This window comes from Triturus cristatus, chromosome 1_1, assembly GCF_964204655.1.
Source record: "Triturus cristatus chromosome 1_1, aTriCri1.1, whole genome shotgun sequence".
NCBI lineage: Eukaryota > Metazoa > Chordata > Amphibia > Caudata > Salamandridae > Triturus > Triturus cristatus.
The window spans coordinates 1,280,379,868-1,280,403,075 of record NC_140579.1 but is presented as its reverse complement, the minus strand read 5'-3'; the positions used below and the strand labels follow the sequence as shown (position 1 = coordinate 1,280,403,075).

The window sequence follows — 23,208 nt, the reverse complement described above, 5'->3', positions numbered from 1 at the left end:
TGCAGATGTATCATTAAGATCCTTCATAAGGCAGTCTTTGGTGAATTTAGAAGATTTTCTGGAATCTTCAGCTGGTTTGACATTGATAAGGATATGAAACACCTTTACTTTTGACACCAGTGTGTATTGAGCTTGAAGTGAGGAGGATATCCTATTTTATTTTCCAGATTGAAGATCTGTCTGATGCTGCATTTTCTGCCCTCCATGCGAGGTGTGAAGAAATAGAACGGGCGAGGTGGGTGTCCACATCCAGCATGCCCCCTCAGAGACGAGGGAGCAGGTAAGGTCCTAGACCTTGTATGCCACAAAACGTTGTTAATTCACCATATCAGACTCATTCACTGGTGATGTGACAACCCCCCCCCGGAATAGTTGGATTTCAATCATGGGATGTTCACTAGTATTTGTTAACACTCAGTATCTCTTCTAGATACAGTCACAGTCTGCCAGAGTAAGTGCATTTACATTATAGAAAAAACTGCCTCTCTTAAAGATAACATTTTATTTTTAATAGAACTGAGTATGTGATACTTTTTTGGGGGCCTAGGGCAGTGAGTATTTACTGGGAATCATCCACAGCTGGTTCGGTCTTTAACCATGTCTTTCCATGAAACAATATTGTATAAGCAATGTTTTTGGGATCTTGCCACAAAGAATACATAGTGTAGTTGAGGCTTGTATTAGGAGGTGATAGAAGATGATACCATAACGTAGAAAATAGGTCTAACAACTATAGAGCCCAAAAACTGAATATGCAAGTAATCCTGCTGTCATGACTTTATCCCAAATGTAGGTTTAGAGCATTATGCACGATCAGTGTAATCTAGATTCAGATGTTGTGTATTATTCTTCCATCTGGTGTTTTGACTCAGAAAAGCATTTTCTTAGATATTCTTTGGCTTTGGACCATAGATGGGCACTCTAATGTGTAAACTGTAAGACAACAGTGCTCCAAACCTTAATCGTATTGATCCTATTTTTCACTACCACTGCTAGATTTTTTATTCAAGTCCCCAAAAAAGTCATTGGCACTGGAAGATAACATGGCATGTATCGAAAAAGCACGCAGAATAAAAACCAGCACATCTGATGGATTTGTCTATCTGCCAATTCCTCATCTTTGAATACCCCAGACGTCAGTCTGGATCCAGTAAAATCTGATGGATACTTCTAACTGTGTATTCCTCACCTTGTGAATATTCCCCAGGTGTCTGGGTCTGGGAAAATTGTACAGCCGTACTCTTGTGTGCAAGTAGTTGGCATCTTACGACTCCACACCATCTTCATTCTGCTTCGCAGATGGTGAATGGAGCCTCATATAAGTGTAGCCCATGCACACAGACTTCAATTCCCTTTTTTCCTCACCTTCAGACATGGCTTCCGAGCTCTACTCCTTAAATTTCTGACTAAGTGACTGTTCTCAGATAAACCCGAAGGCCATTTCAGATTGTGAAGCTCAACATCGCAAAACACTGCAAGACTCCACACCATTCCCACCTGAAGTCCATCGCAAGGTGCTACCCCTACTTGTAGGAAAGTGACCCTTTTTGCATGGTTGCCCCCCACTTTTTACCTGATGTTGATGCTCTTTTGACTAAGTGTGCCCTGGGTTCCTGCCAACAGTACCTATGTTCTTTCCCTAAAACTGTACTGTTGCACGCCTGTTGCACACATGTTTCTGGACACCCTGGGTCAACAGCCGCCTGCTCCTGGGGTCCTGAAACAAAGCACACCCTTGGCAGAGGTGCCAAGCCTCCTCCCCCAGGATGGGCAGGGTCCACAAAGGGGAAGTGTCAAAGGCTTACCGCCTTTGTGAGCTGACCCAGCAATTTGCCACCCCCAGCAACTGGCCCCTCCAGTTCTGACCCCCACTCTGGGTGGGAGAATCGGTGGGAAAACCAAGATAGGAGGAGAGGTGTGCCCACCTTTGCCAACCCCACCCCTCAGGTGGGGGAGGTGAGGCAAAGCACAACTCGCAGTACCCACTATTTTGAAGAGGGGGTGGGGGGCAGACAACCAGAATGAGGTTTTTGCCCCCTTCCCACTGGAGGGTGGCATAATAGGGGGTGTACCCATCCCAAGGAAGGGACCCATTGGTCCCAACCTGTACCGACCTGAAACGCCACTAAATTTCGTATTTAGGGGCAACCCCAAACTTGCCTCCGCAGACAAAAAAAGGACCAAAGAGCCATGCTGAAGGAAAAAGAGGACACCAACTGACTTGGCGCCAGCCCTACCGGCCTGTCACGAACTCTACCTGCTCCATCGGAAGCCTGGTGTGTTCTACAGCCAGCAGCCCCCCCAGAGGACCTGCCCTGCCTTCACTAAAAAGAATGTTCGATGCATATGAACTGCAGATCACACACTATGCATAGATCGCCATCTGGTGTTGGACCCGGATGTTTGCACTTGTTTTTGTCTTGGAAAAGTCTTTGGAAGTCACGAGATAGGTGACTCCTCCTTTGGATGATAGTGCGCATGGGCATCGGCTCCATCTTCAGATTGTTTTTTTCCGCCATCGGGCTCGGATGTGTTTATCGCGCTCCAGTTTGGTGCCGTTACCGATCCAACTTTCGACGCGCAATCCTCAGCCTTTGTCTAGTATTGTTTAGATTGCGATCCCTAGTCGGCACGCATCTCTTCAATTTCGAAGTCCTCGATTCCGGTCGTCAACAAAGGCCTTCGGGCCTACTTATGCCATTCTTTCTGGCTCATGGAAAGGACTCCCTTCAAGAAGTGTCCTTAATGTGGGTGTATTGCCTTGCCCACTTGCGTAATCAAAACGTACGCACACCACTTACTTACACAGAAACTACAACACACTAATATATATATATCTATATCTATATATCTATATCTATATATATATATATATATATATATCGCAAAAAACGAGAAGGTTGCCCTTGAAGGAACGCCAGCACAACAGGTAAGTAACTCCTTGCTTTATTTGAGGCTACAGGCACCACTTCAATTCTCCTCCACTCAGCGCCAAATGCATTTCGGGCTCCATGCCCTTGTTCACTGGCATTTCAATAGTCCCGCCAGCCTTGTGGACTTTTAAATCATTAACCCCGCCCTAATGGGTCTTCAGGTGTCGCAATGGATACTGGGTTTAGAAGTCCTGTAACTGCTCCATCGTGGGTGCTGCACGGAATTAGTGAATTAAACACACACTCCCCATGTGGGTTAGTTGGGGGAGAAACACCATGAGTGTCCAATACTGTTCACGCCAAAAATGCTGGAATTTACCTGCTCCTCTACGGCAACAGAAGTCCGAGTGCCGGAGGTCCGCTGTCAGTGCGGCAGGGCGTTCCTGCGACGAGGCGCGCCGTATTTAATTGCAAAAAACGAGAAGGTTGCCCTTGAAGGAACGCCAGCACAACAGGTAAGTAACTCCTTGCTTTATTTGAGGCTACAGGCACCACTTCAATTCTCCCCCACTCAGCGCCAAATGCATTTTGGGCTCCATGCCCTTGTTCACTGGCATTTCAATAGTCCCGCCAGCCTTGTGGACTTTTAAATCATTAAAAGTGAACAATAAAAATTTACCGTTTTTGGCCTTAGGGGATCTTTGAGGACTCAACTAACATGGCTATGTGCATGGGCGCTGTCTAAACAGCCCCTTTATATGTTTTTTGCCTTTGTTTACAGCCCCCCCTCAGAGTGCGAGAGAGAAAATGGCGGCCGCCGCTTCCTGGTTTCGACCGATTCGAATGTTTACTTAGATGTAACAGCCAATCAGAATCGCGCTCGCGCACGCCACCGTACGCGTACGGTAAGCTTACGGTAAGCGTACCGTAAGCTGGCTCAGATATATATATTGATTTAAAGGCTATTTTCTCAGAATCTACTGAACAGATTTACACCAAACCTACAAAAGGCACTTCCTTGACCTAGGGACTACCTCTCTGCCAAATTTCTAGTAATTCTGTTCAGCCGTTCGGGCTGTAGCCCTGTCTAAAGGTCCTATGGAAAAATGCATGGGAAAAACGCGTTTTGGGACCCCCCTTTTATCTCAGCCCCCGCTTGACGAATCCCCCCGAGACTTTCAGGGTAGGAGAGGAGCGTAGCGCCCCACCTATTTTGAGAAATTCGCGAGGATTCGTCAACCGGCGCCAAAGTTATTCAAAATAGAATGTTGCGGATTTCCTATGGAAAAGGGGTCCTAACTATAACTACCTACTGGCGACTGCCAGTAGGTTATATATATATATATATATATCTCCATATAACCTACTGGCGGTTGCCAGTAGGTAGTTATAGTTAGGACCACGTTTCCATAGGAAATCCGCAACATTCTATTTGGAATAACTTTTGCGCCGGCTGACGAATTTTTCAAAATAGGTGGGGCGCTACGCTCTGCTCCTACCCTGAAAGTCTCGGGGGGGGATTCGTCAAGCGGGGGCTGAGATAAAAGGGGGGTCCCAAAACGCGTTTTTCCCATGCATTTTTCCATAGGACCTTTAGACACAGCTACAGCCCGAACGGCTGAACAGAATTACTAGAAATTTGGCAGAGAGGTAGTCCTCAGGTCAAGGAAGTGCCTTTTGTAGGTTTGGTGTAAATGTGTTCAGTAGATTCTGAGAAAATAGCCTTTAAATCAATATATATATCTGAGCCAGCTTACGGTACGCTTACCGTACGCGTACGGTGGCGTGCGCGAGCGCGATTCTGATTGGCTCTTAGATCTTAGTAAACATTCGAATCGGTCGAAACCAGGAAGCGGCGGCCGCCATTTCGTGTGTTTCACTCAGAAAAAAAAGTGATATCTTGAAAAGGGGGCAAGGAGGAGAGTTACAGACCCCCTAACATTTGTAAGGGGGGTCAAAGAAGGACAGAAAAGTACAAAGAAAACATTTATTGATTTAAAAAAAAATCGCGGGGTACGCGTACGGTAAGCTTACCGTACGCGTACGGTAGAAAAAAAAAATAAAAAATGAAATGAAATGCAGATTTAAGTGTTTAGATATTAGGGGGCTCGAAAAAGAGCCGTTGTGTTTATGAAGTGATTTTTTAGTGGTACCTACAAGTAAGTACCGATGCAGAGTCTAGGGTTCAAGAGGAAGACTCTGTTCCCTTCATCATTGAAGTGCACACCATCTCCTCTATAAATGTCTTGCATGTCGTAACGCAAGTTGTTGTGGTAAATGGAACCCATACCATAGTCACGGAGGAAAGCAGAAACAGATTTGTTGACGTGCTTTCTTGCTTTGTCAATCTGCGGACTGAAATGATTGGACCAGTTCCATTTTTGCCTTTGGCATATGTTAGAAAACACAAAGGCAGTTTTGGGGAAAAGTGAAAACAGTTGTGCAAAGGTGTCCTTCATAAGCATTTCCAGACCTGCCCCAGTCAAAGTGCCTAGGTCATTGCCACCACAGTGCACTATTATGAGGTCAGGGTGTTGGATTTGCATGAAGGATTTCACCAATGGCATCAATTGGTGCCACTTTAACCCTCTCTGACCAATCCATTTAATGTCTACATTTGGTAAAGCAAGGTCTCTCACCATACCTGTTTTCTCTGCATACTTTTCACTCCAGAAGACATAGCTGTGCCCTACAATCCACACTGTGAACATCTTCAAAGGAGAACTGGATGCACTCAGGAGGTGTAATTCAGTAGAATGGTAAAAAGAAATGAAAGACAGTTTGGAAATGGAGGCATACATATTTTTTTCATAAAAAAAAGAACTGATTGGCTGTTTCATACCATTCTAGAATAAAAACTAGGCTGTATGTGTAAATTAATAGAAGCATTTTTTGTATTGGTACAGAAAAATGTGTTACCAAAGAACAGTACTATGGATTTGCTGTTAGGTTTGAAAAGTCAAGCACTCTTGCTCTGTGGAATTGAAACATTGTTTGGTGAACTTCTGACCTAACTCCACACAGCAGTGTTCCATGAGCTGTTGCTATGGTAGCAGGCAGAAGTCAAGTTGGGGGAAGGGTACTAGGCAGAAGTCAAGTTGGGGGAAGGGTACTTTTGGAAAAGGGTTGGTTTTCAACCAATAGAAATGTGTGATTACATTTGAAAAAAAGGGGGAAGCACTGAGATTTGAAACTTACATGTATATGTGTGGAAAAAGAGAGGGAAAGTTTGCCATTATCTGGTTCTGCTGAGAGGAGAGAGGTGTAAAGAACAGAGATCCTGGCTCTGATAATCTGCTGTTTGAGTGCCACATTTCTTTCACAGCTAACTAATTTTAAAGGTGAGTTTAGAGTTTGAGAGGGGATGTATATGGTAAATTAAGAAATGAATAATAGAAATGGAATTCCTTTTGTTGAAGTTGTGTTTATTATTTTCTGTTTTGGGAGAAATTTAAATGTGAGGAACATGTAAAATAATATGGACTATGTTTTCACGATAAATTAAGGTGTACTGGTAAAAATAAAGAATACTTTAAGGATTTAAGGTTGGACTCAGTAATGCAAATACATACAGCATCAGTAAGGCTGGTTGCCCTTGCTGGAGTGTAGGCAGTCACCCAGGTTACACATGGTGCTGGTCTGAAAAAGCAGTTTGGACATGTGCTTTTATCAGAATCTGAAAAGTGGATTCATAATGTGTCAGTCTGTAAAAGTGATTATCACTTGCCAAAAAAAAGAGTAGTAAGTGTGCTTTCAAATTGGCAAAGAAATTTCGTTTTGTGACTAATGTGAAAACATGACTCTGTGTGCAAATAGGAATTACAGGCAGAGATTTATTGCGTATTGCTCTGGTGATTTCACAGTTGCATTAGATGGAAAGGGGGAGCCATTTTTTGGTGCAGAAGCAGACTCTTAGCACACACCCAGCTGCTTACCCTGTGGAATCATGCACAGTATTCACAAGCGAGTGGGGTTTGAGGTTTCAGTCAGTAATGCAAATACATACAGCATCACTAAGGCTGGTTGCCCTTGCTGGAGTGTAGGCAGTCACCCAGGTTACACATGGTGCTGGTCTGAAAAAGCAGTTTGGACATGTGCTTTATTAAGAATCTAAAAAGTGGATTCAAAATGTGTCAGTCTGTAAAAGTACTTTTCACTTGCCTAAAAAGTAGTAGAAAGTATGCTTTGCAATTGGCAAAGAAATTTCGTTTTCTGCCTAATTTCAAAGCATGACTTTGTGTGCACACAGGAATTATTTTTAGAAATTTAATTTGTGAAGGTGTTATTGTGATTTTCATTTATAGGAAAGGGGTTTATAGTATTTTAAGATTTCTAAAGAACATAAAAAATGTAGTAATATATTTAAATAAAATAAAGGAATTTTTTTTTAGTTTTTTTCAGGTATTGCTGAAGAGCAGTGAACAAAATTTAAGATGCCTACAAAATCCAGAGTAAAGAAAGACCACAAAAAAAACCTATATTTGAAGACAACTGGAGGACCTAAGTTAGTTGGAGATGCTCATGTTGGGAAAAAGAAAAAATCTTCTGGTAAGCAAACAAAAGATTTTTTAAAGAACATATTCAAAAAAAGGAAAAATGTACAAAATGTCTGTACTGGAAAAAATGTTTTCAATAGAAAAGGAGAGGAAAAAATTGAGCATTTAGTTAATGCAAATATACCTTCAGCAACTAAAAAGATAAACTTAAACAGAAAAACAGCGTTTAAAGAGATACGTAGAAAAATGTTTCAGAGAAGAGTTACGTCCAATTTGATAAAGGATGTGAAGAAATATAAGCAAAAGGCTAAGTTTTATAAGAGAAAAAAAGAAATTGAAGCCATTGCAGCAAAGGCATTAGAATTAAAAAGGAAACTATTCATTTTAATTTTGAATAGGATGCGTACATTAGATAAAATGGTTAATGTACTGAAATCACAAAGCAAAAGGAAAAGAGTAGTGAACAGAACAAACTTTTGTAAAGTGTTTTTAGGAAAATGGATGCATAGTTCAAGTAGTGAACCTTTTTTTAATGAAGAGAGCTATTTTCAAAGTAATAGTTTGCTGCATGCAGTTGACACCAGAGGTCGTGCTTACGAAGTGAAAAATGGTTGCATAATGGAGAAGGAGATAATGGTTCCAAGAGATGAGGTACAAGTGATGGCGGATGAGGCTATGGGGAGAAGTCCTAAAGCCCCAGTGTACACTTGGAATTGTAGTAGTATTTGCACTGTGCGTCAGGAATCTATTGATAAATTTCGTGAGTTTCTAAGAGAATATAGTAAAAAAAAAGTGTAAAACAGAAGATTAAGGTGCTTCAAAGTCTGGATCCATGCAGAGTGTGAGAGAATACTGGTTTGCAGGGTCATTCTCTGGCTTGTCTATCTAGAAAAGTGTGTAATAGTGTTTTCCATCATTTTAGGATGCTGGCTGTTCATCATACTGAAATGAGAAAGTTTGTGAGACGGTTGTATTTTGCTAAAAGTCCAGCAATAAAGTTAGATGAATTGAATAGGGCTCTGTTCCGTGGATCGGTATCAGATGTAGAGAAGGTTGTTGATGAAATTCAGTTTTGTTACTTTGGTCCTGAACAAAACAGTGCAGAAAAGGACACAGTAAATGAGGAAGAAGTGGAAGAGAATGTAGAACCCTCTGTAAGTAAGACATTTAATGATCACATAACAAAATTTGCAATAATCTCTAATGAAAGACCAAATATTACTTGTATTTGTTGCCGCAGAACTCATTATAGAAAACAAACCAGGTATGTTGATCTCTATAGAAAAAGTGAAAATGAAGATAATTATAAGTGGAAGGATTTTGCCACATATATATTTCTTGAAAATTGTTTTGAATTGGGTGAAGTTCAGCGTATTTGTAAATACTGTTATAATAAGTTAGAAGAAAATAGAATGCCGACCAGAGCTGTACATAATAATTTAGAATTGGATGCAATTCCTGCTGAACTTTCTGAATTAAATACATATGAGTCTATACTCATTCAATGTGTTCATCCGTTCCAGACCATAGTACGTATGGAGCCCAAAACTGGTAAATTACCTCCTTCAGATTTACTGAGAGGTTTAAAAGGTAGAGTGGTGTATTTGCCCTTGGATTTGAAAAAAAATATGGAAACTATTGATGCGGATACTTTGGAAACTGAACCATTAATTATTCTGGTTAATGGTGTACCTACAAAGAATAAGAAGATTTGGCAGGAGCTGGTAGATGTACGGAAAGTACAAAGAGCAAATTTGTATTTGAAAAGGAATAACAAATGGTATGAATCAATTTATATAGAAGAAGAAGAAGAAGAAGATTTACAAGAAGACACAAACACCAACTGGACAAATTGAAAAAGTGGACAAGTCAAAGGAAGAAGAAATTTATGAACATTTTAGCATACATCCTCTTCATTCAAAAGAAGTTATGGGAGACAATATTGATCTGTTTCAGATGAAGAAAGCAAAAGGAACTCCCGTGAGTGTATGGGAGGAGAGCTTGGAAGCTCGATGTTTTCCCCAGCTGTTTCCTACAGGAAAAGGAGGACGATACGATGAACGTCCAGAACAGATTCCAGCTTCTGAGTATCGGACTACAAGACTATATGCTGAAGATCCCAGATTTCGACAAAGTATTCCTTATTTGTTCCATCTTTTATTTGAAAGCGACTTGTCTGCACTGTCTTATGCAGTAAATCACATTTTAAAAAGTGGAGTACATTTACAAAATGTGTCTGCTAAGGATTTTATGGAGAAAGTGCAGCACCGAGATGATCATTTGGAAACACAACTGATCAATCTGATGGCTTGTCAGCGTGGGACAAATGAATATTGGTACCGACGTCATGGTGAATTAAAATGCATGTTACGGAATTTAGGAACACCAACATGGTTCGTTACCCTAAGCTGTGCTGAGTACGCTTGGGATGATTTACTGGATTTTCTACGAGAGGCAAATTCAAACATTAAAAACATCGAATACAAGACAGCAGGAGAACTGTGCTCATTGGATCCGGTTAATGTTTGCAGATATTTCAATCATAGATTTGAGGCTATGATGTCCTTCATCTGCAATAAAAAAAATCCACCTCTAGGAGAAGTAGTGGATTTCTTTTGGAGAAAAGAGTACCAGGCAAGAGGTGCTCCTCATATTCATATGCTGTTGTGGATCAAGGATGCCCCAAAGTTTGGAACAGATGCTGATGAAGCAGTGTTATCTTACATTGAAGAATATGCAACATGTGCTATACCAAAAAGCACAGAAGATAAAAAGTTAAAGGAGCAAGTTTTACGTTTCCAAAGTCATCGGTGTGGAAAATACTGTCGACGGAAATACAAGAGCAAAGATAAATACTACACTAAATGTCGATTTGGATTTCCTAGACCTGTTCTTTCAAATGGAAGAGTAAACAGTTTTATGTCATCTGTGAGACATACTATCACAAGAAAATCACCTAAGAATACCTACAACCTTAAAAGAAAAGAAGAATCAAAAAATATAAATGACTACAACCCAGTCATTTTATCCATGTGGAACGCTAACATGGATATACAGTATGTAGCTGACAATTCCATTGCTGTTGCTCGATATGTAACGTCTTACATTACGAAATCAGAAAAAACAGAATTGAAGGAAATGTGGGAAGAGATTTCTCACGAGAAGACTGTCAGTAAGAAGCTGTACAGTTTCAGTTTGAAGATGTTATCGCATCGAGAAATTGGATCCTACGAATGTTCAGATAGGTTATCTTCTGCAAGTCTCTACTCGAAATCAAGAAGAATAATTTGGGCAAGTTTAGGCCTTGCAGCAATGAGAAATCGGGTACTGAAATCTGTTGGAGAAATTGAATATTTGGCCGAGAATGACCCAGAAAGTACAGATATTTTGAAATCAAACATGTTGGACACACATTATCCCAAGAGAAGTCATCATCCGGAGAACATGTGTCTCTATGAAGTGCTGCAGAACTACATTTATTCACGGAAAGCCACAGAAGACATCAACAATGGAAAATATAAAGTTATTGGTGAGGAAGGATGTTTGGTGAAGCAAACAAAAGGAAGCTTGATAAATCACAGGAAGCTGAGTTGCGACACTACTGACAAAAAGGAATTTTACTACTTGGCTCTTTTACAGCTGTTTAAACCATGGCGTACAGAGGATGAACTACTGGGAGAATTTCAAAGCTATGAAGATTCTATTTATGCTTGCAAAGACAGCATACAATGCAGTACATTCTCAACTTATCTGCAAATGTTAAATGAAGAAATTGAACAGGAAACTACAATTGCAGCAGAAATAGCTAGACAGTTCTCAGGACAGCCAAAGTTCAGGAACACTCAGTCAAGATCCCCTAGGACAACCAATCGTTGAAAATGAAGCATCAATAGCCATGAATGAAGTGGAAACAGCTATGACTCAAGCTCAAGAAGAATTTATAGACTTACAAAATTTGGAAAGACAACTGAACGAAGAGCAGCAACAAATTTATGAAGAGATCAGAAACAAAATTGATCACGGATTTCTACATGAAAAAAAAGAGTGCTCATGCACATCATTTCATCCAATCAGGATGTATGTAAGCGGACAAGCTGGAACTGGAAAAAGTTTCCTTATAAAAGTCATCAGAAGCTACCTACAGCAAAAAACGGATTCTACTTTGTCTTGTGTGGTTACTGCTCCAACTGGGTTAGCAGCATATAACATAAAAGGAATCACTTTACATCGTTTGCTAATGTTACCAGTGGAGCATGAGAACAAAATACAATACAACAAGCTAACTGGAGAAGCATGCTTGGAAGTTTCAAGAGTATTGAAGAAGATGCAAGTTCTCATTATTGATGAGGTGAGCATGGTATCAAACTTAATGCTTGCCTTTGTGCATTTAAGAATGCAGCAAATTCTGAAGACAGACTATGACGTGTTATTTGGAGGAAAACACGTCATAGTTTTTGGAGATCTTTTGCAACTTACTCCAGTTAAAGGACAACCAGTGTTTAATATTGTGACACATGAAGACACAAAGAAGTCATTGGGAAGCATCGGTAATGCAAATATTTGGTCCTTCTTTGAGTACAAGGAACTTACTACTAATATGAGGCAAGCAAACGATGAAGAATATGGAAGTATTCTGAAAGATATCAGAATTGGACTACTCACTGAAGCTGGCAAAAAAGCATTACAGAGTCGGCTGCTACATAATTTATTTCCAAAGGAAGAAATAGTTGCATTGAAGATATACAAGAACATTGCAGAAAAGAAAAGTGTCATCTGCTTAATGCCAACTCTACGTGAATGCTCAATATTCAATGAGGAGCTTTTGAAATTGGAAAAGGAAGATATCAGGAAATTGGAAGCAGTGGACAAAATTGAGGATGGAAGAATTACTGTCACATTAACAGGCACACTGAAAAATAAATTGGATTCACTAGAGAAGAACATTTCCAAAACAGCTGGATTAGAAAAAAATCTATATGTTTGCATGAACTGTAGAGTATTTTTAAGGAGAAATTTGGATGTTGAAAAAGGTTTAGTTAATGGAGCTATGGGAAGAGTTGTGGGTTTTATTAATTATCAGAAAAAAGATGGAATTGAATGTTTAAAAATAAAATTTGATCAGATAGAAGAAGTTAAAGACATTTGTCGTTGTTCAGTTCGTTTCATGCTTGTGAAAGATTTATATGTACGTAGGAAGCAGTTTCCGTTTTCTCTAGCATATGCTGTAACTATTCACAAGTCTCAAGGATTGACTGTAGATTGTGCATTTGTGAACATTGGTTCAACTGTGTTCAAAGAAGGTATGGCATATGTTGCTTTGTCACGAGTGAAAACATTATCAGGTTTATTCATGATAGACTTTGATGACTCAAAAGTTAGTGCTGATGCAAATTGTGTAAAGGAGTATAATAGATTAAGAAGAAGCTATGCTCCTCATTTAGGTCAGTATCCTGTGTTGGAGAAACGTGTAGTTTCTCGTAAAAGGAGAAATGAGAATATCTGTAATGAAGATGTAGAGAGGAGGAAAAAAAAGAGGAGTGATGTAATTGCAAGCAAAAAGAAAAAGGAAAATGAAGAACAGGTTGTAGGATGTCATTTTGAAAATAGCTCTGGTGTCAACTGCTACGCTAATGTAGTGCTGAATGTTGCATTTTATCCGGAAAGTGTGCAAGAGCAGATAATAGTAAATCAGGGAAAAAGATTCTGTTCTGAGTTGAGTCTCCTTTTTCAAAAGCTGAGTTATGATAAAACTCAAATAGAAAGTGCTACTGAAATTAGAAACCTTTTAGATGTATGTTCAGGACGAACACAGTTTTCTCAAAATGTACAGCAAGACGCACAGGAATTCTTGATGTTTTTTCTTCAGGTACTGGAAGAAGAAGGGGTTCCCATTAAAAATGTATTTGGTCTCTCTTATAAATGGGAACATAGTTGTGAAAACTGTTATAATATATGTGGCTCTAATGTTGATTCTGAAAGGTTTATTTATTTAACATTGCCAGAAAGTAAAACAGTCACTTTTGCTAAATTAGTTAAAGATGCTAATCATAGCATGGAATGCAGTGAGAGTCAATCTGACATGTTTTCAACGTTAATTTTAAAGGAATACGGACAGTATGTAATTTTAATGATGCAACGCTGTAAAGCTGATGGTTCAAAATTAGATACTTTAATAAAGAAGTTTACAGGACAGCAATTATCAATTTCAGGAAAAACTTTTGTAACAGTTGCAATAATTTTCCATGATGGACCTACTGTAACTTCTGGACATTACACAGTTTATCTTAAATGTGAAAAAGGCTGGACACTGTGTAATGATTCCCAATTGATTTTTAAGCAACGTTTGCCTTTTGATTTAGCAAATTCCTATCTAATCTTCCTGAAACCTAAATTTTAGAGAGATTTGGCAACATCTGGACAAAACAATTTTACCATTTTATTGGATTACCAGTGGAATTTTCAAAAAAAATGATTTTACAAATTACCATTTGGCCTAATGGAAAGGTAACCAATTGTAATGTGGACTTTTTCAATTTTAAATGAAACTTTGGAAAACCAAAAATTTTGAAAAAATTGGTAACATCTGCACAATTTAAATTTTGGAATGTTATTGGATTGCCATTGGAAATTTATTCAAAAAAGATTTTTAAAATTACTATTTGGCCATGCGGAAAGGTAAACAATTCTATTGTGGACTTATTTAATTATTAATAAATCTTTCGGAAACCAAAATGTTACAGAGAATCGGTGAGATCTGTACAATTTAAACTTTAGATTTTTATTGGATTAACATTGGAAATTTAATCAAAAAAGAATTTTAAAATTACTATTTGGCCTAAAGGAAATGGAACCAGATGTATTGTGGAGTTATGTGAGATATATTTTTGTGATTATACTTCTGAAACAAAAATATCAGACGGTATTTTAAAGAAATAAGTATTGATATTAGATGATATTTTTTAAGAATATTATGCATTTCTATAAAGTTATGTTTATGCAAAAAGAGATTGTTGGCTTTTTTAAAACAATCTTTGAGATTGTTAATTTTTTTTTTGCCCGCTGTTAAATGATGAATGCAATTGCTTTCACAATTTATAGTGAAATGCAATATATTCTGAAAACAGCAAAAAAAGGCAAAAAATTTTTTGAAAAATATGTAAATATGTGTACTGTATTATAAAATGTTTTATTAAATATTAATACTTTTTTCTTTTTTTTCAGATTGAGATAGAAGATTTTCGAAAACTAGAACCATTTTTAAAGCAATTAAAAAAAATTTAAATGAATAAATATTTTTTTGAGTGGGTATGGTAAGTCAAAAATATCATGGTCCCTTTTTTCCACTTCTCCACAATCACATTTTCAGTTTTTCATTGTAGTCTCTCAAGGACCTTGTAATGTGATAATTGATTTTTAGTGTTTTTAAAAAAAAAATAATAATAATTACGCGTACGGTAAAAAAAAAAAAAAAAAGTTTTAAAAACATATAAAAAATAGATGAAAGGTAAGGTTGGCTCTTAAAAGAGCCGTTGTGTTCATGCAGGGACAGAGGAAAGAAAGAATGGGAATATTAGACGGTACGACAAGTGTGCTGATCTATTTTATTGTTCACTAGGGAAATACTGGTCTCCCTATAACAAATTAGATCATGACAAGTGGCGCACCGTATTTCAACCCTCAGAAACCGAGGGTTAATTTCCTGAGGAGAAGAAAAAGGATATGCTCCCCCCACAGATGAAGGGCTCACCTGACCTGCAGAAGAAGGACTCGGCCCTGCAGATGATGGTCCAGGCTGAGCTGCTGTGGATGTGCTTGGTTGATTTACTGAAGGGTTACCTTCAGTAAGTCGAGCATGTGTCCTTCTGTGTACATCCTTAAGGTGTCTCAACATGGTGTGATTCCCGAAGGAATACTTCCTGTCGGGATTCCCTCTTGAAAGTACACGGCCACACAGCTTACAAGTCACTAAGGGTGCATTTACCTTTTGCTGGCCCTCTGGAAAAGAAAAATACTCCCATATGAAAGAGGTCTTTTGTTTCCTCGCTCTCTGCCTCAAGGTAGTGCTGCTAGCCTCACTCTCAGAAGGGCTCTGCTGTTCTGCCATTGTATCACAAAGACAACCCAGCTCCTTCTCCTAAGGGATCACAAGCAGAAATGAGGGGAATGGGTGTGGTGTAGGAGAGTTCTAGAACTGAAAGTAGTTTCAACCAATCAAAAGTTGTGTTTCATGATCACATGACCCACCGTACGCTTACGGTGCGCTTACGGCAAAAGTACGCATGCGCGTAAAAAAGACACGCGCATGCGCGCATGCGCAAAACAGGCACGCCCCTTCACTTCCGCGTAACGTGCGCGTGCAGCGTACGCGTTACGTGACGTGCGTCTACGCAAATTGCGTAAATGAACGCAAACAGCGTAGAAATCTAACGTAATTACAGCAAGACGTGCGCTTACCGTACGCGCACGGTAAAAAAAAAAAATGGAAAAAAAAAATATGTAATACTAATAAATTTTACCTGTTTATTTTAAAAAAAATGGTAAAATAAAAACATATTGTAGAATTTTTAAAATTTAACCATAGTCTTTAAAAAAGGATAGACAATTAAAATAAAAATATGTAAAAAAAAGAAGAAAAAAATAAAAATTAGCATTTAAAAAACCTTGCAAATTCACTGAAAAAACCATGGGTTTCACTCACGTTATAGTTAGGAATTAGCATTTAAAAAACCTTGCAAATTCACTGAAAAAACCATGGGTTTCACACACGTTATAGTTAGGAATTAGCATTTAAAAAACCTTAGAAATTCAATGAAAAAACCAAAGGTTTCACACATGTTATAGTTAGCTGGACATTTCACTCGTAAAAAACCATTGAAATTCCCCCGTTATAGTTAGTTCAGCTAACTATAACTCGCGCGCCCGCAATGCACTACTGATGACGTCACCTATTACATCACTCATGACATGGTCAGTGACATCACTCATGACATCACTGATGACATCTCAAATTACATCACTGATGACCTCATCCTTGTGACAGAGTGGTAGACCTCCTCTCACCCTAATATAACCTTTGATACAAACATTCAAAAAAAGACTGACATTTTCAAAAAAATGGACATACCAATACCAGTTACAACAACCTATTCAGTAATTCTAAGATCCACATACACATCCACTCATCCACCAACAGTCCTATACAGTCACTCATACATGTACTCACACATCATATGTACTCATACACCTAAACATCCTGTAACACAATGCCACTCATCCATAGAGTTACTCACACATAGTCACTCATGCTAATAAAGAATCAAACATCCATTTACTTGCATATACAGTTATACAAACAACACCACATTTACTTTTACAGAAACTTACACATACTTAGTCTTTTAAACAATCACTTATAGAAACACATACTTATTCATACAGGAACTCTTCCAATCTCTCACTCTCACATATACTCACTTATAAACACCAATAGTCACATATACTAGTTTAAAACATATGTAGTTACTTATGAAGACACTATTGAGACAGTCATTCACTCACTAACACACCCATGCACACACTCATCTACCCATACAGTCCTGCACACATGCTGTCTTCAACACATACAAACAGTGAGTCACTCATTCATGCATCTATGCACTACGTAATACCCCCCACCGCACCATGAAGACACTCAGACACTCATACTGAGACTCAAAAAACCAAATAATAACCTATATAAACACCCATGTAGCTACTCACCAACCCATGCAGACACTTATACACAAAGTGAGAGACTGATACAGGTATTTACACATTTAAACATTACTCACTTAGCCATGTATTCAAAAAGATACACTTAATCAGTCAGTAATACAATCAATTTTTCAAAAACAAATCATCAATTTAGACACTTATATACTCATTTATTCTTCCATCGACCTTGAGATATACATATATTAAACATATTTAATTTTCAGAAAAACACACATTCACTGGATGATGTCATCAGTGATGTCATTTGAGATGTCATCAGTGATGTCACTGACCATGTCATGAGTGATGTAATATGTGACGTCATCAGTAGTGCATTGCGGGCGCGCGAGTTATAGTTAGCTGAACTAACTATAACGGGGGAATTTCAATGGTTTTTTACGAGTGAAATGTCCAGCTAACTATAACATGTGTGAAACCTTTGTTTTTTTCATTGATATATATATATATATATATATATATATATATATATATATATATATATATATATATACACAAATATGAGATCTTGAATATAGATATATAAACAGTTAATGTACAAAGCACCTCACCAGATGCGTCTATACCGGAGTCTTCAACATCCCTGGCCAAGCACCGAAAACACCAAGTCGGGAACCCTGTAGAGACTGGGGCACAGGAAGTAATCTCTCCGGGCACCAAAGTCGTCCCGCGAGTGCGTCCACTCCAAGACTGAGTTCCTGAGCTCCACCCCACGGACACCGCTTTTTATAGTTAAATCAACACGTTCGAGAACCCTCTAGCAGGCGTTCTCGCCCATCTATCCATCATAGGTTCTGGCCGCATCTCTGCGTCAGATCCACCCATACAGACCTGGCCAGATTCTGTTTGGGTGCGCCGAGGCAAAAGACATTCCTTTCCCTGTCTCCGACCTTGGAGAGCCTTGCACAGCGCATCCTCCCTCTGTCCTAGAGATAAGCATAGAATGCACAAAAACAAGCTCAAGGTACAAAATAACCTCACGAGGTATGTCTTGCACCAGCTCGTACTGGTTTACGTGAAAAACATGTGTTCGGGGCATATGAGCTGCAGATTACACACTTTTGCATAGATCGCCATCTGGTGTTGGGCCCGGATGTTTGCAGTTTGTTTTTCCTCTTGGAAAGTCTTTGGGAGTCACGAGGTCGGTGACTCCTCCCTTGGTCCGTATTGCGCACAGGCTTCGGCTCCATCCTCAGATTGTTTTTTTCCGCCATCGGGCTCGGATGTAATACTTCGCGCTCCGGTTCCGAACATTTCCAGTTCGACGATCGAAGCGGAATCCTCGCTCTTCGCGTTATTGTTCAGATCCTGATCTCCTCAATCACCTTCTCTTCGTCACACCTTCGATTCTAGTCGTCGACGGCGGCCTTCGGGCCTATCCAAGCTCCGGTCCCGGCTGATGGAAAGAACTCCATTCAAGAAGTGCCCTCGATGTGGGTCCAAATTCCCCCACACCGATCTTCATGAGGTGTGCAACCTCTGCCTCTCCCCTGAACACGAGGCTCGAGACTGTCCCGCCAGCAAGTCTTTCAGATCCAAAAAGACTATTCGAGATCGAAGGGCCAGACGAAACATGGCGCGCTCCTCGACCTCCGTTCCAGTCGACATCTTCGGGGACGACGACGAAGCTCCAGGACAGCAGCACACCAAAGAGGACCTCGTCAGTGTTTCCGAAGCCAACGACTCTGATGTGGAGGACATCACCCCGGCGCAGAGGGTCGTGAGTAAAATACCCCCTCCCACACCCGCGCCGACACCCAAAAAGGCTTCGGTCACGCCTTCGCCTTTGGGCCTAGGCAAGACCAAAGACACTGCCTCGAACACCCCACCTTCGGGCCCGGTGAAGAAGCCTAATAAGCCTTCCGGCGGCTTGGGCCTGCCAGCTCGGTCCTGCCAGCGGTGCCGATAAACACACTTCGGCACCGAAAAAGAGATCGGCCTCTACCTCGACACAGAGCTCCGCATCAAAGCCCTCGGTGTCAAAACCCAGCCTCTCGGTACCGACCAAACATCATAAGGCCCTCGGCACCGACCGAAGCCTGCCTCTGCGCCGACCATAAAATCGGAGGTTCCAAAAAAGCACGGCACGGACAAGCCTAAAAAGCCATTGGCTGACCGGACACCCATTGTCTCAAGAACTGTTTACACCGGATCCTTTGCAAAAGACACTTACCAAGGATCCAAAAACTGGACATTTGGCACTTTCTTCTAAAAAAAAAAAAAAAGATATTTGGACAAACCAGCTCCGCCTCCACCTCCAAAGAGGAAAGACTCTGCTACCTCCCCTTTCAGAGTGCCTTCCCCACCTCCTCCACCCTCTCCACCTCCGCCTTCTTCACCTCCGCCCCCTCCGCCTTCTCCACCCCTGCCTCATCACTCTCCGACCCCGTCTCCAGACTGATGATCAGGGGGACCCTTACTACGATTCAGCAGATGTGCCACAAGACCCCACCCCTACAGGATCCCCAGACCCATGGGACGATTATAATAATCCAGACATTCCAGATGTCCCACAAGACGACCTTTATCCATCCAGGCCATCTCCACCAAAAGACTCATTAGGTTTTCACCACCTACTTCAGAGGGCGGCACATTATCATGGGGTAGAGCTACACACTGACCCGGTAGAGGAAGATTTCCTCCTCGACACCTTTGATACCGCACATAGGTCTACTTCTATACTACCTATGCTCAAAGGGGTAATAAAACATGCGCCAGAGGTTTTTAAAGACCCAGTCAGGGCTAGGGTCCTAAACCCACACATAGACAAAAAGTATAAAGCTGCCCCCACAGATCCTGCCTACATCAAAGGGCCAGCGTCACTGGATTCCCTAGTGGTATCCACTGCACGGAAGAGGTCAATTTCCCAGGCGTCAGGCGAAGCACCACCACCTGACAAAGAGTCAAAGCTACTGGATGCGTCAGGAAAGCGCACTGCGTCACAGGCAGCCAATATATGGCGTATCACCAACACTCAAGCGCTATTGGCCAGATACGACAGAGCGCATTATGATGAACTAGAAACCATCATGCACCATCTCCCAGAAAAATACAGAAATAGGGCCAATGAATTAATTCAAGAGGGTAAGACCATAACTAACACCTCTGTACGCTGTGCCTTAGACGCAACAGACACAGCCTGAAGGGCCATTAACACTAGCGTCCTCCTCCGTCACCATGCTTGGCTGAGAGTTTCAGGCTTTAAACCTGAGGTACAAGCCTCCATATTAAATCATCCATTTGATCAAGAACATCTATCCGGTCCAAAGGTAGATGACGCCCTCGAGAAGATGAAGAAAGACACAGATACGGCGAAATCTATGGGAGCTCTACAGTCACACCCTCCGAGGCGCTCCTTTCGCTGCTCTTCCTTTCGGGGCACGGGCAGAGGCTACTCCTAGGAGAGCGCGTCCACTTCCTACAAATCCCCTGCTCAATCCACCTTCACAAGGGGTTATCAAAGAGGCGGCTATAGAGGCAATAACAATAAAGGCAGAGGGAAAACAAATACCGCCCGCTCTGCCACACCGCCTACCCAATGACTTCCCCCTGCTCCCTCCAGACCATCCCACTCCGGTCGGGGGCAGACTACAAAATTTCCTTCACGTCTGGGAGTCCATCACATCAGACAGATGGGTGACCCAAATTATTTATTCAGGTTACTGCCTGGAATTAACATCTACCCCCCACCCCCCCCCAACATTCCACCCAGGCAACGCCCAATGTCACAAGAACATTCCACGTTACTAAAACAGGAGGTAATCTCCCTCCTACAAAAAGAGGCGATAGAACAAGTCCCCGCCAATCAGCAAAATTTAGGGGTCTACTCCCTATATTTTCTGATACCAAAAAGAGACGAGACTCTACGACCTATCTTAGATCTCCGGCCTCTAAACACATACATACATTCGGACCATTTTCACATGGTAACACTTCAGCAGGTACTTCCGCTCCTCTCCCAGAACGACTTTCTCACCACACTGGACTTGAAAGACGCATACTTTCACATTCCGGTACACCATGCCCACAGAAAGTACCTCAGATTTGTAGTGGACGGGCAACACTACCAGTTCAAGGTGCTCCCATTCGGGGTCACAACAGCACCAAGGGTATTCACCAAGTGCCTAGCGGTAGTGGCAGCACACCTCAGAAGACAGCACATTCACGTCTTCCCATATTTGGACGACTGGCTAATAAAAGCCGCGTCCTACAATCAATGTGTACATCACACCGCCACTACAATCCAACTACTTCACCAGCTAGGTTTCACGGTGAAGCACCAAAAGTCCCAGCTAATACCATCCCACACAAAGCAATACCTTGGTGCCACCATAGACACCTCAAAAGCCATAGCCTACCCCAATCCTGCCAGGATTGCAAGCATTCAGACTTTGCGTCAAAGATTCATACCTCAACACTCTCTCCCAGCAAGAGTGTTTATGCAGCTGATAGGGATGATGGCCTCTTGCGTTTTCATAGTGCCTCATGCAAGACTCCAGATGCGTCCACTCCAAGAGTGCTTAGCGCGCCAATGGAACCAGGCCCAGGGGCAACTGACAGATCTGGTGTTGGTAGACGGTCGCACCCATCGCTCTCTGCAGTGGTGGAACACCACGAATCTTTCCAGAGGTCGACCGTTCCTGGACCCGGTTCCACAAATAATCCTAACAGACGCATCGCTCTCCGGCTGGGGAGCTCATCTATTACACCTCACAGTGCAGGGCACATGGACGCCGCAACAAAGGTTACTCCACATCAACCATCTGGAGTTACTGGCAATCTTTCTAGCCCTAAAATCCTTTCACTCTCACATTTTAGGCAAGGCAGTCCTTATTCGCACAGACAACATGACGGCCATGTACTACATTCAAAAACAAGGCGGCACACACTCTCCACAGCTCTCTCAACTAGCACAGAGCATATGGAGATGGGCAATTTCACACACAATCTTTCTCCTAGCCCAACATGTCCCAGGAGTCCAAAACACCATGGCAGATCTGCTCAGCAGACAAACGCAGCAGATCCACGAGTGGGAACTTCACCTGCAGGTTCTTCACCCGTTCTTTCAGATGTGGGGGCATCCACACATAGACCTCTTCGCCACCCACGAAAACAAAATATGCCCAAGCTTCGCCGCCAGAAACCCACACCCATTGTCCAAAGGCAATGCGATATGGATTAACTGGTCAGGCAAATTTGCGTACGCCTTTCCACCTCTCCCACTAATTCCATTAGTGGTGCGAAAGCTACAACAGCACTCCCTCACACTGATTCTAGTAGCTCCAACATGGGCCAGACAACCGTGGTACACCACGCTGCTGGAACTCTCGGTAGTGCGACACCAAAAGTTACACCTCTCACCATGCCTCCTAACCCAGAACCATGGAGAGATCAGACACCCGGACCCAGCTCAGCTCAACCTTGCGATCTGGCTCCTGAGATCCTAGAATTCGGATACCTTAACCTTCCCCTTGACTGTATGAACGTCATCAGAGAAGCTAGGTGCCCTACTACTAGAGCCTGCTACGCGGCAAAGTGGAAAAGATTTGTTGTTTATTGCCATAACAACACAATCAGCCCCTTAGACGTATCTATACAGCACATCATATGCTACTTACTCCATCTACAAAGGTGTAACCTAGCATATACATCCATCCGGCTACACCTCGCAGCAATTGCCGCCTACCTACAAAACAGATAGCACCTATCACTTTTCAGAGTGCCTGCCATTAAAGCCTTCATGGAAGGCCTCAAACGAATAATTCCCCCCAGAGTACCACCCTCACCTGTGTGGAACTTAAATATAGTTCTCACAAGGCTAATGGGACCGCCTTTCGAACCTTTGCATAAATGTGAACTGCAATTTCTCACATGGAAAACAGCTTTCCTTGTAGCCATCACTTCCCTTAGAAGGGTCAGCGAGATACAAGCACTTACTATACAAGAACCTTTTCTCCAAATGCACCCGAACAAGGTTGTCCTCCGTACTAACCCAAAATTCCTACCCAAAGTCATTTCCCCCTTTCATCTAAACCAATCAGTAGAATTACCGTTTTTTTTCTCGCAAC

At 41.5% G+C, this 23,208-nt stretch overlaps 1 protein-coding gene across 12 annotated transcripts in view; it reads left to right on the top strand.

Moving 5' to 3' along the window:
• The window catches only part of LOC146871964 (KAT8 regulatory NSL complex subunit 1-like), a 1,874,485-nt gene that overhangs the window by 1,596,067 nt on the left and 255,210 nt on the right, over positions 1 to 23,208 (top strand). For 7 of the 12 annotated variants that reach the window (XM_085652525.1, XM_085652516.1, XM_085652497.1 and 4 more), the window contains one exon: positions 168 to 280. In XM_085652525.1, the coding sequence (XP_085508651.1) occupies positions 168 to 280 (113 nt within the window). The remainder of the gene's footprint in view (positions 1 to 167; positions 281 to 23,208) is intronic. The other 5 variants (XM_085652540.1, XM_085652531.1, XM_085652506.1 and 2 more) reach the window with 1 other exon arrangement.